The 17,779-nt window shown below is 43.2% G+C and overlaps 1 protein-coding gene across 1 annotated transcript; it reads left to right on the top strand.

The window, feature by feature from the left end:
• The first annotated feature begins 1,257 nt into the window (after positions 1 to 1,257).
• On the top strand, positions 1,258 to 17,573 carry mpp4b (MAGUK p55 scaffold protein 4b). Its single transcript, XM_075476975.1, has 22 exons — positions 1,258 to 1,294; positions 5,474 to 5,566; positions 5,639 to 5,760; positions 5,935 to 6,012; positions 6,097 to 6,180; positions 7,065 to 7,196; positions 9,620 to 9,701; positions 10,708 to 10,793; positions 11,020 to 11,094; positions 11,175 to 11,371; positions 12,052 to 12,110; positions 12,210 to 12,227; positions 12,309 to 12,350; positions 12,449 to 12,469; positions 12,604 to 12,618; positions 12,870 to 12,911; positions 13,492 to 13,665; positions 13,768 to 13,848; positions 14,041 to 14,134; positions 14,465 to 14,573; positions 14,674 to 14,808; positions 16,924 to 17,573. The coding sequence occupies exons 1-22, from the start codon at positions 1,258 to 1,260 to the stop codon at positions 17,107 to 17,109; spliced, it is 1,962 nt and encodes a 653-aa protein (XP_075333090.1). The 3' UTR covers positions 17,110 to 17,573.
• The last annotated feature ends 206 nt before the right edge of the window (positions 17,574 to 17,779 follow it).

Here is a 17,779-nt window from a genome sequence, read left to right on the forward strand (position 1 = left end):
ACCTCATTTCAAACCGTTTCAGTGGAGGTTGAATGAGGGAAGGTAAGGAAAAAATCCCATCGGTTATTGAAATGATCATTTAAATGTTGTTGATGTTGAAAAGCCCAAATATTCTGGAAGAATTTGACTGAGCCAGAAACTGAGAAACACCAAAGGACGCAGCATTTATGTATTTAGTCCCTTGTCTAAGCCAGCTACTTGCGAAGCATTTATGGGATTGAACAGAATTAATCACATGGGTATCCAGGAAGTGGGCTGCACGGTGGTGTGGTGGTTAGCAGCATCGCCTCACAGCAAGAAGGTTCCAGGTTCAACACCCAGCTGGGGCCTTTCTGTGTGGAGTTTGCATGTTCTCCCCGTGTATGCGTGGGTTCTCTCCGGGTACTCCGGCTTCCTCCCACTGTCCAAAAAAATCATGCATGTTAGGTTGATTGGCATCTCTAAATTGTCCTTAGGAGTGAGTGTGAGCGTGTATGGTTGTTTGTCTCGTTTGTCTCTATGTGGCCCTGTGATGGACTGGCGGCCTGTCCAGGGTGTATCCCGCCACTCGCCCATTGACTGCTGGGATAGGCTCCAGCCCCCCCCCCGCGACCCGATCGACAGATTCAGCGGTATAGATAATGGATGGAAGGTATCCAGGAATATAGCGAAATCAAACTTCCAAACTTTGGAACGTCGTCTGCTTTGTATATACACTATATTGCCAAAAGTTTTCACTCACCCGTCCAAATAATTAAATTTAGGTTCCAATCACTTTCATGGCCACAGGTGTATAAATTCAAGCACCTAGGCATGCAGACTGCTTCTACAAACATTTGTGAAAGTACCGTGAAAACAAGCCCAGTCGTAAAATTTCCTCGCTGCTAAATATTCCACGGTTAACGGTCAGTGGTATTATAACAAAGTGGAAGCGATTGGGAACGACAGCAACTCAGCCAAAAAGTGGTAGGCCACTCAAAATGACAGAGCGGGTTCAGAGGATGCTGAGGCACATAGTGCGCAGAGGTCGCCAACTTTCTGCAGAGTCAATTGCTACAGACCTCCAAACATGTGGACTTCATATAAGCTCAAGAACAGTGCGTAGAGAGCTTCATGGAATGGGTTTCCATGGCCGAGCAGCTGCATCCAAGCCATACATCACCAAGTGCTATGAAGAGCATCCGATGCAGTGGTGTAAAGCACACCGCCACTGGACTCTAGAGCAGTGGAGACGCGTTCTCTGGAGTGACCAATCACGCTTCTCCATCTGGCGATCTAATGGAGGAGTCTTGGTTTGTTGGTTGCCAGGAGAACGGTACGTGTCAAGTTTGGTGGAGGGAGGATTATGGTGTGGGGTTGTTTTTCAGGAGCTGGACTTGGCCCCTTAGTTCCAGTGAAAGGAACTCTGAATGCTTCAACACACCAAGAGATTTCAAACTTTGCAGAAACAGTTTGGGGAGGGCCCTTTCCTGTTCCAACATGACTGCAGCACCAGTGCACAAAGCAAGGTCCATAAAGACGTGGATGAGTGAGTTTGCTGTGGAAGAACTCGACTGTCCTGCACAGAGTCCTGACCTCAACCCGATAGAACACCTTTGGGATGAATTAGAGCGGAGCCACGCCTTCTCGTCCAAAATCGGTCTGACCTCACAAATGCGTCAAAAATTCCCATAAACACACTCCTAAACTTTTAGGAAAGCAAGCCCAGAAGAGTTGAAGCTGTTCTAGCTGCAAAAGGTGGGCCGACGTCATATTAAGCCCTATGGATTAAGAACGGGATGTCACTTAAGTTCATTTGCTTGTAAAGGCAGATGAGCCAATACATTTGGCAATATAGTGTATTTGTTCTTATGATAGATATACGACTCATTTTTCCTCTTAGTCTTATGAAACCTCTAAAGATACTCAATGATTTAGGGAAAAAAATAATTGTAAAAATTCTATAAAAGTAGCTGAAAACCTGATCATTTTTCCCATTGTGCTGATATGTGAGATCTTCCATTTTATGGAAGCCAAGAACTGCCGAAATAATTCTTTAATGATAACAAGTTAGGCAAAGGGATGTTCTCTTATGGACATAAGATGTCACAACCAGTGGTGGAGGAAGTACTGAAGTGTAGTTCTTAAGTAAAAGTATAAATACCCAGCAAAATATATACTTAAGTAAAAGTAGAAGTACTGCGTCAAAAATCCTACTTAAGTAAAAGTCATAAGTACTGACTTTTAAATTTACTTTAAGTATTAAAAGTAAAAGTACTCACGCTATTGGTTGTCTTTCAATGTCTAGGCCATTTTGATGAAGAATGCAGGTATAGCTACTGGTAATACTTAAGCCTCTACAGAAGTCAATGTTAGTAAAAACTATAAGCAACATTGAAGCTGACAGAGCCACCTGATTGGTTTAAACATATTTTTGTGTAGCAGGGTGTATTCAGGTATGAACAAGTTAAATTTAAGACTTTTTAAAACCTTTTAATACCACTTCTAAATTAAATTTAAGACCAAACGTACGATGGAAATACCAAGTAAACACACTGACAGTATGGTAAAATGACGGTTGAGTTTAAGAACACCCTATACCCTGTGTAGGCAACATTATGGCGAAACTGCATTTATAAAATGTAACGAGTAACAACACATATTGTTGAAATGTAGTGGAGTAGAAAGTATAGATAATAGCTGCAAAATGTAATGGAGTAAAAGTCGAAAGTATGCATTATTATTTTTACTTAAGTAAAGTACAAATACGGAAAAATTTACTTAAGTACAGTACCGAAGTAAAAATACTCCGTTACATTCCACCACTGGTCACAACTGACTAAAGCTACTATTAAGCTCCGCTTGAGCAGCTGTCGGCTGAAGCAGAGAGGTGGACAACCCCTCATTTATACCTTGACTAAGTTTTTACCGCTTTTATCTAAATCTTGAGCTAAAAAAAAAGGTCAAGAAGAAGGCAGCTTTGGAATCATTGGTGGTCAAACTTGGCTGTTCTCTGCTTCTGTACGTAGGTGAAAAAGGAGGCTTTCCACCAGATAACTCAGAGGGTATTGCTCTTTTTTTGGGGTTTCAAAGGAAGGCAGTAATCAACAGCTATTTGTGCGCGTAAATGTTCCCTAACAAATGTTAGGGAAGGAAGGCTCGTCTTGGCCTCGAACCATCGACTCCAGCTGCTGAGGCCAATTGGCTGTCCGTTTGACACTTTTCCTCTGAGGTCAAATCAAGTTTTGCTTTTATCTCCGGAGGCGACACCTGGTCTTCCCCCGCCTTTTCCGCAGAGCTCCTCCTGCCTGCTGCCTACAGCTGAAAGAGTTAAGAAGATTTGGCAGCTCCGTGGCAACCAGCCAGCCAGTGAGGGAAGACCCGGCTTCCGGTGGCCATGCGCAGGCGGATCTTTTGCCCAGGATTAAGTGGGATCGAGAGAGATTACAGCCCTCTCTCCCTCTCTAGCTTGATGAAAGCGTCGCACTCCATCCAGTCTCAGGGGAAAACTTTCCCCGACATACATGTCCATTTTCCTGCATCCGTTCTGAAGCTGAAACCTGCAGAAGGTGGCAGACAAAAGGCGCGACGAATCCCTTCAGGTGTCGAGGTAAGATGGTTGATTGATTTGAAGAGAGAGGAGGTTGGAGGAAGGCCGCGGGGATCATCCTCCTCCTCTGTAATGGCACAATTTTGCCACCTCTTGTCGTTCACCTCGTGATGATCTCCTCCTAGTTACCAACACTTTTCCAAGAGCTGTTTCTGCAGCGCGTTGTCTTTGCAGGACGCTTGTGACACAACGTGCTCAGAGTCACTTCTTTGCCAAATTGAGCAAATGTTGGTCAAACTACCATCAAACGCTGCTAGGTTTCTTAAAAATTGTTCGAGACTTTCTGCTCACCGGCCAGAAGCATTCACATCTGTGCTGCTCGGATGTGTGCCATAACCTCCTGACCTCATTACCTGGTGGAGCTGTGGCTGCACGCTCCTCCGTGTGTCAGATGGTTTCAAAAGTTTAATCAACTGGTCACTTGTACAGAGTCGAATCTAATGAAGCTGATAAGTTCGGAGATATTTGTCACATCGTAATGATGCTGTGTGTCGGAGGCTAAAATGGCAAAAGAACTGTATTCACCTAAGTTTATTTGAGTAAAACTTCTAAAGAGATACTTCTCTTTAGTTCTAATTCAGCTTACAGACAGAAAAAAGGTCTGAGAGGTTCTTAAAAATGACCTCGAATATCTATCATTTAAGGAGAATATCTCCTCACATCTCGACTGGTGCAACTGCATCTGCACTCTCTTCTTTTTTCTTTTTTTACACTTGTTGCATTGGCTCCCAGTATGTTTTTAGCATCTAAGCTCTTACTCTTGGCTTTTACGGCTCTCCATGGCCTCCCGCCTTGTTTTTTTTATCTGTCTTTTCAGTTCAATATGAACCTAAGCGTCGACCAAGATCCTCAGGCAGGGGACTTGTATTTGTTCCTGAGACACAGCTGAAGACCAGAAGTGATGGCGCATTTAGGGACGAAGCCTTTAAAGTCAATAAAATCAGTTCTTAAAACACAATTTGTGGCTTCAGAGAGCGTTTCATGATTTCCTGACTTTTCTTCTTCTTCTTATCATTACTATTTTTCCATCATGGCAATAAGTGCCCGGGCTCTAGAACTCTTCTTCAAACCACATCACTGTATTCACAAATGAAGTTCACACGTTTCCATGCAAAGAAACCCGAGCATTGACGGGACCCAGAATCGGTGCCACCATCTCTGGGCATGAGTTCATTTTTACATAAAACGGAGTCGAAGCGTGAAACTGTAAGTGGGAGTAGAAGTGCGCTTGGCATGAGCAACATAAAACATGTAAAGGAGCACTGTGTTGGATTCGCAGCTGAGTTGCAGACAGCATCCTGTGTTGTGTTGGAGAAACTGTGGTCGCAGTCAAAACGCAGAAAGGCCCTCTTGAGTTCCAACGTTTGGCTTGTCCCTGCTGGGCTTACGTAGAAACATGGCGGACTTTGTGAAGGAGGCACAAACAACACAAAACAAAACAATTTAATTTGTTCGACAAATATCGTCACTTGTTGCTTTAATGTTTCATACAAGAAATATATGATGGGCAAAGCAAAAACAGCTGCATTTTGATCAAGTTTAAAACTTTAATAGTCTCAGAATCTAATATTTTAATCAATCATTGCATCTACTTTTCTGGCAGTGCTAGACGACGACCAGTATTGATGCTTTTACTCAAGTCACTTTCAGCCCACCACATTTAGATCATAGTTTAATCTGTGAGGCTGTGTAACACTGGCATGAAATCTTAGTGCTCTGTCAAATCAAATAAACCTGATCTCAGTGCAGCTCTGATGATCATTCTGCAGATTAACAGAAAAAAGGAGTGAAGTTCGTAAATTTGGATTACTGGTTCAGCATTAAAGGGGATGAGGCCAGCTTTCCCTCCAGCCCTCTGACACAAATCCATTTATCTCCAGGTTTACCACCCGTCCCGGTGAGTAGTCAGCAGGTGGTCAGGGGTCAGGGGTCCGGTGACCATGAGGCAGGCAGCGGAGGCTCAGGTGTTAAACCCCCACTTTGAGCTTGGAGAGCAAGGTGGGTGAAGGACATGTTCACATACTCCCCCAGCCTCCCGTTGAGTCCGATCTGAAGGTGTTTGCCCCGCAGGCCTGCGTCAGATCCTGTCAGATGTGATCGAGGAGGTGAGGCGCTCGGTCAGTCGGGACATCGACGGAGCCGAGATTCTCCACAGTCTGCTCAACTCCCCCTGGCTGCAGTCGCTGCTCAAGGTCTGAAAAAGGATCTTTTACTCTGCATATTTCTGTGAAACTTTCACGTATACAGCCTCTTATTCACTTTAATCACACCCTGTAAAGTTGGGAGAGCAAGAGACTGCATGAAATGGTCAAATTGGCACTTGTAGAGATTTATTTTTTCCAGCTATTTCACGGCATTGTTTTCAGGTATACGAGTGTCTTCAAAGGTACCTGAGAGATTCTCCAACGCCGGCTCTGGATTACGGCTCAGGACTCTCGCTTCAGGTTCATTTTCCAACAACAACACTTTGCTGACAGATGATATGTCCGAATGTGTTTTACATGCTGAACGGGTTGTTCGCTGTGCAGTTGCTGATTGACATCAGATCGTCGCCGTGCCTCTCTGAAGAGGCCAAAGAGCTGTACCATCTCCTGCAGCAGCCCCACCTGCAGGTGAGACAAACTAAACTAAACTAAATGCATATGAGCTTAATGGAGGTTTTGTCACCAAAACAAACAAAAAAAAAACTTCTTTACACTGTGTTAACATGACTTGACACGTCACAGAAGCCGTCTAAGTAGATAAGGGGAACCGAAGTTAAACAAACGGAGCAAAGATATTGCAGCCAAACGGGCCCAGACCATGACACTACCGCCACCGTGTTTCACAGATGGGACGAGTTATCCTATCCGATCAAAACTTCTCCTTTAAACTGTTTTGGTATCATCTCTCTACATTCAATATAAACACAAGAAACTTGTGCTAAAGAAAAATAAAAAAATAAACCACTACAAACCACTTTCCCAACAGCCTTCTGGCTCGTCCACATTTAATTTGCGAAGCTTCCGGCAGGCAGCAATGTTCTCTCTCCACGTTGTTGTCGTTGGGAGTTCTACGGATGATTGACTAATGAACGTTAAAATAAGCCATAAGGAAAGCTTTTAAATTTCCTCCATTTGTACACAGTCTAACTGGGGATTAGTTAGACAGCAATGCTGGTTTTCTAACCTTCAGCGGCCTGAAAAGCATCAACGAAGGTTTCTTCTGAACTTTTCAGAAATGCTCAGAAATCTCCTTTTTGGTATCCCCCGTCCACAAATATGCCTCATTTGGATGATGGATTTTTGTTTTTCATGTTCTTTTGTGATCCCAGATCATTTTCCTCAATGAATAAAGTCTCAGCTGTTTCGTTTTAGTGTCGTGTCATGTAAATGCAGATGTGCAGACGATTTTAAAGGGCTCAAAAGGACCAAAACACCCCTGTGATCGACCTGTTTAACAGGTAGCCTCATCTTACAATGTCAACTGATTTCTGCAATATACTCTGTTTTTCCAGGCTCTTCTCTCAGCTCACGATACGGTGGCCCAGAAGGACTATGAGCCTGTGCTGCCGCCGATGCCGGACGAGCTGCCGGATGATGAGGAGGCCACCCGGATCGTCTGTCTGGTCAAGAACAAACAGCCTCTGGTGAGCTGTGCAACTCACACTTATGTCGAGTTAAAAAAAATGCAGCCTTGCAGGTGCTTTTCTGAGCCCCGAAAAACTGGTCGTCAATCATCGGGGGAGCCAAATCAAGCCAACTTATTTCATTCTGAGACATTCTTTTCTTTCTACATCATTTTTCCCACAAAGAACAACAGATATTTGGAGTGTTTTCTTTTTTTAGAATAAAATGCTGAAATATCCCATTTACCACAAGCTTGTCACACCTTTTCTTTGGAGGGTTCTCCCGTTTTTCCGAGCAGGTTGGATGACGACCATCAGAACATGGGGTCGATCACGGGGTCACTCTTCTTTGTTTATGTTCTGAGTGGTCTTTTAGCACCCGTTGCAGCCCCAGCATGATGCAGCCGTCACCGTGTGTGATTGTGGGGATGTTATTAATGAAAGGATGCTCCATATCTGGCTTGGAATTGTAGCCAGTCAGTTCCTTCTTTCTTTGTTCGGATCAGAACAGTGGGTCAGTGGGTGGTTCAGGCCCAATGGGTGAAGTGCTGCACCGATGACTGTCCTTCTTTAAAGGGTTCTCACTACCTAAATACTGCAAGTGAGATATTTCAGTCTTTTATTTTCAATTTTTTTGAAAAGATAGATTTAAAAAAAAAAAATCCATATTTGTGGTGAATTGTTTTAAGATTGAACACAAAAATTAAATAAATCAATTTCAACATTACAGCACAGCTGTTTGATAATGAACCACTCACATGATTTGTTGTCAGGCTTCAGAGCCTCTTCCTCTGAGTGACTCTGTTGTCTCGCAGCTGTGCGGACACTGTGGAATCGGGCTGCCCGGTGCTTCCCCTCCCCGTGCCAAAAACCCCGGAGAGGGGATCCAGAATCACTGGCGCACCGTCCTTCACAGAGACGAAGGGTTCGGGGTGAAGGGCCCCGCAGTAGATTCGTCATGGAGTGGCATTTGGAGGGGCAGCTGCCCGCGAGCTGAGTCGCAGTGTCACCCAGCGGCTCGGCCATACCCGCCACCTCAATACAAGCCGATGGGTTGCTGTCAGGTGTGCTGCAACAAGCCGATGAGCCAGTGTAGAGTTTGTCACGGCGGCCTGCTCTGGGAGCAAAGGCTGAATCACTCCGCGCCTTCGGTCTACAGCCATGTTCGGATCGGTAAGAAAAGATATGGGCCTTGTTTCCAGAAGCGATTTCTTCTTAAAACTTAAAAAGTTGCTTTTGAGAAATGTGGCCTTTATTATTCGTCATTGCGCCCTCTTCATCCATCATTCATCCATCTGCTCTTGCTCTTTCATGGATTAACAGTGTCTTTTTGTCTCATTGGAGATGATCATGTAGAGGACGAAGCAGGAGCATCCACATACCTTCTTCCCACATCGTGTGGGTTGAACAGGTCTCCTTCCGGTCGCACCGTACCCTGCTACCCCAGCGTGGGTGACTACCTCCATCCAGGCCTGCCTCCATATCTTCGAGGCCAAAGTCCTCGCATCCGCACAGCTCCCCCGAGCCCGATGCGCCCTCACCGGCTGCTGGAGAAGCCCCCTGTGGAGCTCCCTCAGCAGGAGAGTCTGCATGAGCTGAGGACGACCGTGCCACTGGCCGCCAGCTCCATGGAGAGCAGCACCAAAGACATCAAACTCCTTGGGGAGAAGGTGGCAGCCGCCATGGAGCACATGACGGAGACAGTGCAGGATAACTCACAGGCCCTGGGACTTCTCACGCAGGTGGTGGACCGGCTGCAGACGCTCCTCGCCACTACCAGGACTGAGACGAGCCCCCTGAAAGCTGCAGATCTTAAGCAGTGTTCATCGTTGTCACCGCGGTCCAGATCTTCCTCCTCCCGCTCCAGCAACAGCTCCCTGAACGCTACCTCCGCCTTCAAGGCCGCAGGCTTTCTCTCGAGGTCTCGTCATGGATCTCCTCGTGCTGCCCTGAAAACAAAAAACACCCCTCTGCAGCAGATGGAGAACAACCGCACTGATGTGGAGGCATCCAGGCATTCTCTTACAAACGGCCTGCGTGATGAGCCCAAGGAGACATCCAACTCTGTGATGGGATGTTGGACGAAAAAGAGAAAAAAGGAGACACGAGAGCTGACGAACGGCGTCCGGAAACCACTCTGAGTCCTTTACCGGCAAAGTGGCAAACCTGCAAAAGCACTACATGTGGTAGTTACTGCTTATTTTGCTCCTTTTATTGCGTCGTCATCTTTCATTTTTGCCACTCCTGCTGTCTGGAGCCTGATTCAAAAACTTCAGCTTTCGTTTCCTCCATCTGACCTTCCAACGTCCTCATCCTTTTCACTTCAGTGTGTCCTCATTCTGTCGCACAGTTTAAAATCACCACATCTGTGTGACTCAGTTTGATCCCAAAGCACGCGTGCTGACCCCCATTCACAGCATGTGTTGTTATCTTTTCTGTTTTAGGGAGCGACTATCAAGAGAAATGAGATCACGGGGGAGATTTTTGTGGCTCGGGTAATTCACGGAGGGCTGGCTGATCGAAGCGGTGAGCCTCTTCTCTTTCTAGACATTTGTTTTTTGTTTGTTTTTAGCTTTAGGCTTTGTGGTTCCTTATCAAACTGACTATTTCATTGCCAACATGTTGACCTGTCCCACTGTGTAACTTAGGGCACAACCCTTTTATTGTCCACAATACAAATTTGAACAGACATTTAAAAGTGTCTTTGGTAATAGGACACAAATATTGAGAGAATTAGATGACTGGTTGGGGAACCCTAACTCTAAATGTGTTATTTAAGAATGGTGCCGAAAGCATTCAAGTCTCCCTTCACTAAAGAAAATCTAGTTTTTCTCCGCATTGAGGTCAGATAGCCCTAATATCATAAATCAACTATTCGAATCTGACTCAATGCCTTTCTTATACTTTTAAAAGCCATAGAGAGTGAATATTTTATCACTCTTTTTCTTCCACTTGCATGAGATCTTGTATAATTTAGCTTCCTCCTCACGAGAATCCCTCTCTGGCTCAAACAGTTACAGCTGAATTACCCTAATATTAGGCAAGGCAAGGCATCTTTATTTATATAGCGCATTTAATACCACAGGCAACTCAATGTGCTTTACATAAAGACAAGGCATTTAAAAGAACAGCATAAAAACAAGCAATTTAAAGAGAAAAAAAATAAAATGAAAAATTAAAACACCGTTAAAAGCAATCAAAGAAGAGGGGAAAAAGAAAAATATTAACTCAACCATAAGCACACTGAAAGAGAAATGTTTTTAACCTGGATTTAAAAGTGCTTACAGTTGGGGCTGATTTCAGTTCTGCTGGTAGTTTGTTCCAGTTGTGTGCAGCATATTAGATGCTAAACAGAGCACAGTTTCTTCTTTTCTTTCTTTTTCCACCACTGATTGAGCTGGTTCTGAATAGGGCACTGGTACCGCATTATTACTTAGACTGATTGTTAGGAATAAAACGTAGGACTTACAGTGTGTGTTTTGTTTGAACCATGATGAAAGCCCAGTTTTATTCCAAAGTGTTATGTGTTCAGGTCTGCTCCATGCAGGAGACAGGATCATGGAGGTGAATGGGTTTCCTGTGGACGGGATGGAGCCTGAACAAGTTATCCAAGTTGTGGTGGGTAATGACTGCAGAATCCCAATGTGTCCAGATAAATGCTGGTGTTGAGCCTGTAGCCTTGACCTAAGACCTCAGAATCACCAAACACATTCCTAATTTTTCCAATTAATGCAGTCGAGTGCGGCTAATTTACCATAGCCTCTCTCATAACAAGCTAAAAATGAGTTGTCATTCATCCGTAAGTTTGCTTAATAATCCATATTTTTCGTTTACATCCAATCAGCAAACCCGGTCCCATGGCACCATCATGTTTAAGGTCGTTCCCATCACAGAGAGGCCGGTCCACAATCAAACGATGGTAAGTCATTCTCCTCTGCTCACTGTTACCCTTTTTTGACACGCTAATACATTCTAACAATTCAACCTGTTGTGTATAAGCTGTATGTGCGAGCCATGGCCGACTACAGCCCACAGCAGGACCCCACCATCCCCTGCGCAGATGCCGGTATGGGTTTCAGAAAGGGCGAAGTGCTGGAGATCGTGGACCAGACTGACGCCCTCTGGTGGCAGGCCAAGAAACTGCCCAGCAGCACAGCCTGTGCCGGCCTCATCCCCTCCACTAACCTGCTCAAACGGTCAGACTGAGAACTATGGAAGCCCGTTTCCGCCACTTAATAAAAATAAATTTAGAAATACTATCTCGTAATTATGAGATACTAAATCGAAATTATGAGATAGTATCTCACAATTATGAGATACTATCTCATAATTTTGATTTAGTATCTCACAATTATGAGATAGTATTTCTAAATTTATTTTTATTAAGTGGCGGAAACGGGCTTCCATAGCTAACAAATTTGAAATTTCATAAAAAAAAAAAAAGGAAAAGGGCCCAAGGCAAAGCTAAATCAGCCTGAATTATTAACACAAACACCTTCTACAGGGGGAATCACAACTTCTGAACACATTTTTCCAGGGTCTGAGCGATTTTTTTTTTCTTTTTTTTTCTTTTGGGTCATGTTGCATGCAACGCTTGTTTGATATCTGTCCATAGATTCAGATTTTAGCGTGATTCAGACAGTGAGGGCAAAAACCTTACGTTTGCTCTCTTTTGAGGTCATCCATTTTAGATTTTGAGTTGTCCTGAGGATTGGTATCCCAATGCAGAAGCCATCCTTTTTCCACCTGCAGCTCTTTCACAGTTTGGGATTTTTTTCTCCTTTTTCTGATATCAAATCGAAGCAGAATATTTGCCCTGAAAGCTGTGCTGCGTTTTCCAGCTGAGCTTTTAACCAGAACCTGCTTGTTGTAACAGGAAGCAGAGGGAGTTCTGGTGGTCTCAGCCCTACCAGCCTCACGCCTGCATGCAGACCTGTGAGTCCCCCGCATTTTTCTAACACTCACCTCGCAACCCTAGATCCTCGATATTTCACAGACCTGTTTTCTTTGTGTTTTACTCCATGCTTACTGCAGTGAGCACTGTAGATGAAGGTAAGGAGAGATGACATTTATTGTCACTGCAAATCAGGTTGTGTTTTTTTAATTTTTTTACCACCTTTCTTCCCCCCACAGAGGAAGACTTGATGGCCATTGATGAAAGATTTGTTGAAGCAGGTAAAGTTTCTCTAACCTGCTTCTTTTCTCTTTTATGCGCACACATTTTTTGCTCTATCGTGTCTGATTTCCCGCTGTGTGTTTTTGTTTGGGGGCAGACGAGGAGGCGTTTGAATCCGGTAGGTAAGTCTTTGTTGATTTGACCCGTTTTGCGTGTCCTATGGGAGCGTCCCTCTGCCTCCTGTGCGTTCACTGAAAGCATTTTATTCGTTTATTTTCCAAATCTTCCTGATGTCTGACATGGAAACGCCAGAGGAGCTCAGAGAAGGTGAGAAAACCCAGAGTTTCCATTGTTTCTGGGTTCAAAAGCAGCTTTCTGGAGCAGACGTTAGGTTTACCTGTGAACTCTAGAAAGCCTGTGTTTTAAAGCACTGTGGGTCTGTTGCATGATGGGAAAAATAGGATCTACAGTGTGTACAGCTTGACCCAAAAAAGTTCTGTACTTTCCACACTTTCGTCCATTCTCTCTTCAATTTACCTCCACATTTCCCCCCTTTACTCATTTTCTTGTCCCAACAGAGGAGGATGACTTCAGCAGCAACATTGAAGGAGTATATTTAGGTAAGTTTCTAAACTCCTACACTGAAAAAAACAACTTGTAAGATTTACTTTAAAAACTCTTTTTAAGTATTTGCACTCAATTGATTTAAGTAAGATTGAATGCTGCAATATCAAGTAAATTTTATTTACCATAAAACATAACAGTTTTGAAGATATTAAGTAACATTTACTTACTTACATCTAAGTTTTAAGTTATATTTATTTAAACAAATTAAGTAAAGTCTACTTGTTTTTCATAGGCAGGAACATCATTTTACTCAAAATTTTAAGTAAATTTTATACATCTGTAGTATTTGCTGTTATGAAGTAACTAAGTAGATTTTAACGATACACTTTCAGAGTAAAGTTTATAGTTCTAGGTTTATGTACATACAACAATTAAACATTTAAATTGTATGAGGACACCTAAGTAAAACTTACTCTTCCCCCATAATTCATGTATAACGTTAATGAAATGTTTAATTTTTCTTAAGAAGCTCTAGTTCTTATTGAATCTTAAAAATACAAGGTAGAAATGATGACAGTTACTCTAATAGAGTCCTGATAATTCCTTATCTGACATTCTTTATCTGACCGTCAGCGGGCTTCAGGCGCAGCATGCGTCTGTGCCGGCGGCGCTTTCACAGCACCACCCAGCCGTCCTGCCACACCCGCTGTCCCACCACCTGCTCCAGCACCCTCAACAGCCCCTACGAGGAGGTGGTGCGCTACCAGCGCCACCCAGAGGACACACACCGCCTCGTCGCCCTCTTAGGTACAGGAAATTCTTTGGAACTTCTTTTTAGTCTCACTTTAGATGAGGTTCCTTGTTAACCAAACAGGTTTAAACAAAAGAAATTTGCTTTTTTTTCTCCAGGTGCATCTGGTGTGGGTGTGAATGAACTTCGGAGGCGCTTGATTGAGATGAACCCGAACCTCTTCCAAGGCGCAGTGTCTTGTATGTACAAGCTTTCATTTTCTATGGCATTACCTGCCACTTTGAATGATGAAGTAGTCGATGGTGGATCACAAATTTTCAGTTTTTCAGCTGTCTCTGGTCTCTGCTTTTGTGTCCGTGTGTCATTTTGGATGTTAATCATTCCAAGTATGATGATCTCATCAGACGTTTATTCCTCTTTTCTGTCACCAGACACCACGAGAGCACCCAGAGGATACGAGGAGTCGGGCAGAGAATATTACTTCACCAGTCGAGAGGTCTTCGACAACATGGTCTACAACAACAGGTGCAGCTGTCGTTTCTCTTCTGCTACATGATCAAACCCCTTATTGATGATCTGGTTTCAGAGCCTGATACTAAACACCGCCCTTTACTCTTAAATGAAATGTTAATGCAACTGGTTTGGATCAATTCTGGGGTGATGCTGATGTTTGGGATCCTGTACGTCCACAGAAATAATGGTTGAAAGAAAACGAACGAATTCAATTCAATTTCAATTCATTTTTATTTATATAGCGCCAAATACAACAAATGTCATCTCAGGGCACTTAAATAATAAAGTCCAATTCGAATGAATTGTTGATTTTTAAGGTGAGGAAATGTTTTGTTAAAACAGGTTTTTGGAGTACGGGGAGTACAAAGGGAATCTGTACGGCACCAGCATCGAGTCTGCGCGGGAAGTTTTGAACAGTGGAAAGATCTGCGTCATCGACGTCGAGCCAAACGTGAGTCCAGCCCGTCTCAGAGCATCAGTCTCAGCAAAAAAGGGCGCTCGTATAAAACATAGTGCAATTTGGTTTAATTTGACTTTATCTGTCTATTTAGGCTATTCAGGCAGTAAGGACCCACGAACTGAGAGCCTACGTGATCTACGTGAAGCCCCCGCCTCTGGAGCGCCTCAGGCAGACCAGACAGGATTCATGCATCACCACCAATTACTACGTCAACCGACCATTCAAAGTACAAGGGTCATGTTATGATATTGACGTTTGATTTGAGTCGTTCTTTCCTACAGCACTGTGTAAAACAGGGCCACCCAAATCCGGTCCTCGAGGGCCGACGTCCTGCAGGTTTCAGATGTTTCCCTGCTTCAACACAGCTGATTCAGATGAAATGGAGCTCTTCAAAAGGTTGTTAAACCAGCTGATGAAGCATCGATCTGAATCAGGTGTGATGGAGCAGGGAAACATCCAAAACCTGCAGGACGTCGGCCCTCAAGGACCGGATTTGGGTAGCCCTGGTGTAAAAGTCTGAAGTCACCCCTCATTTCTTTACATGTTACCAAGAAAACGTCAATTTATTGAAACATGTGTGAACATAAATGGAAAAACAGTATAAAAAGCTAAATCAGAGTTTATACAATTCTAACAGACATGAAAGTCACCATTTGATAGAACCAGATTTATTCTCCAACGCAACCTGAACCCTCTCAGACCAGCTTTCTGTCATTTCTTTAAGTTGTCTTCAGGAATAGTTCTCCAGGCTTCTTGAAGGACATCCCAAAGCTCTTCTTTGGATGCCGGCTGCCTTTTGTTCCGTTCTCTGTCAAGATGATCTCACAATGCTTCAATAATGTTGAGGTCTAGGACCAAATGGGGACTATGTGTCTTTGTGACGGGCTGCTCGCCTAAATGCCTAAAGACGTCATTTAAAATGAGTTATTTTGCTTGAAATAAGCAAAAAAATCTGCCAATTTTGCCAAATTTCTTGAAATAAGATGTGATATTTAGGACTTTTGAGATAAAAAGTGATCTTGAAATTAGCTTACAAACCTCTTCAAATGTCAAAAAAGCTTGTTTCATATGACATATGACTCAAAACAAGATATTTTCAAGACTTTTTCACTTAACAAGATATTCAAGATGTATCGTCTTAAAACAACTCCCTATATCTGGCTGAAATGGTACTTGTTCGGCAATTGTGTCTGATATTAAGTGTAATGAGATATTATGACTAGAAATTAGACAAATATACCTGGTAAGATTTTGTTTTTTTCCAGTGTTTAGACGCAACACTAGTTCATTGAGTTAGGTGCCATTTTAAAGGGATAGTTCGCCTCTTTCGACATGAAACTGTACGACATCCCATACTAGTAATATTATTTATGAACATTATCCTAGTCCCCGCTGCGTCCTGTGAGCCGCGTTATAGCCTCTTTTTGGCGGTGACGTAAGTAGTCCGGCTAGTTGGCTGGGGCTTTTAAAATAAAGCGTTTTGCTTCTGAAAAGAATATGCATTCAAAAGAGTAATACATTTGCATCACAAAATCGTATTTTCCGAAAAAGTTACAACTCACAATCGCTTGATACTAGGTTGCAGTATCAATGCGCGCTGCCGACAGCCGCGCCTGTTTCACGGTGTTTACTGCTCGGAAAGTTAACGTAATCATGTCTGACTACGACACCAATGATGAAGACATCCCTTTTACTACAGAGCTAAAGGGATATCTTTATGAACCAGAATATACAGATGCCGAACTTCGCCAGATGGAGTTAGAATGGGCAGAGAGAGAGAGGAGGGATATAGGAGTGGTCCCAGCTGAAGTTGGAGCCACAGCTGCAGCTATGAGAGACAGGGTGACCGACAAATGGTGGTGCACTTGTTCGAAGATTGTTTGGGTGCTGTTAAAACCTCACTTTTTAAAAATTTTCTCATCAATATCCCTTGTAGTCTCTGCTCAGGCACCCTATTGCACATCACAAATAATTTTTTTCCTTTATTCCTCTCCAGATTGCTTCCTTAAGTCGTTGCCGCAGCAGCTCATTGCATTTCTCAGACCCAGACCGGTTTTCAGGGCCATCTGGGCCCTGAAAGTAGCAGCTCCAAAACTCTGAAACGGTCTTCCTCATTTAAAAATATTCAACTTTCAGCGGCTAAACGTATCTTTTACGCAGCATGACCCGTTTGAGTTCAGATTCAAAAGTTTTTGTCACCGACAACAAGTAAAAAAGTTGAAAAATTCTGATCTTTCAAACATACTCAGCGGTAGTAATCTATATGCACCCCATAATGAACCCATTTTAATTTATTTGAAGCTAGAATCAGTATTGAATTTGATTTTTTTTTTCTGAACAGGATGAAGACTTCCAGGAGATGGAGGAAGCCGCCCGCAAGATAGAGTCCCAGTACTCGCAGTTGTTTGATCTTGTGATCGTCAACGATGAGCTGCAGGACTCCTGCGTCCAGCTGCTGACGGCGGTGAGGAAGGCGCAGGACGAGCCTCAGTGGGTTCCTGCCAGCTGGATAAGACCCACCGCTTAATCATGAGAGAAACAGAGGAGATAACGGGGCTCCTGGCAAGAAATTTGGGAGAATCCAGTATTTTTACACTGCAGGGAAACAAACTTGACATGCAGAATAAATCAATAAATGTTTGAGAGGAGCATGGCAGGAAAAAAATACTCTGATCTTTGTGTTTGTTGAAAGCTTGATCTGGGCCTTCAATCACTTCAAATCCCCGAAGATGACGTAAAGCTGGACTCAAGCCCAAAGAAATCTCTTCAACTGAGTCAGAGTCTGTCACGTTTTCATTTGGTTAGAATGTTTGAAACGGTTTTGTCTGGTGTGCTTTTGGAGCTTTTGGGTGTTTAAAATTAGAGAGTAGGTAGTTATCTGCTCTGAATGTGTTTTGAACAAAAAGCAGTGATTTCTTGCCACGCTCCACTTTTTTTTCTTTTCCAAATTGATTGTTTACGTATGAGAAATTAAACAATTTTTATCTTCAATCATGTTACCTTGTGGTTTGTTGCAGCCTAAAATCTCTCTCCCATGTTAAATAAATTAATTAATTAATACGCAACCCGTGTTTTTCAATGTAAGGTGCAATGCAAGTGCAACCTCAGCAGTGACATTTTAATATTTGAACCCATTTCTGACTTAAATCAATGACATTAACAGTCACTTATTGAATATTCTATTTTACTTATTTTTT

This window comes from Odontesthes bonariensis, chromosome 11 (assembly GCF_027942865.1).
Source record: "Odontesthes bonariensis isolate fOdoBon6 chromosome 11, fOdoBon6.hap1, whole genome shotgun sequence".
NCBI classification, from domain to species: domain Eukaryota; kingdom Metazoa; phylum Chordata; class Actinopteri; order Atheriniformes; family Atherinopsidae; genus Odontesthes; species Odontesthes bonariensis.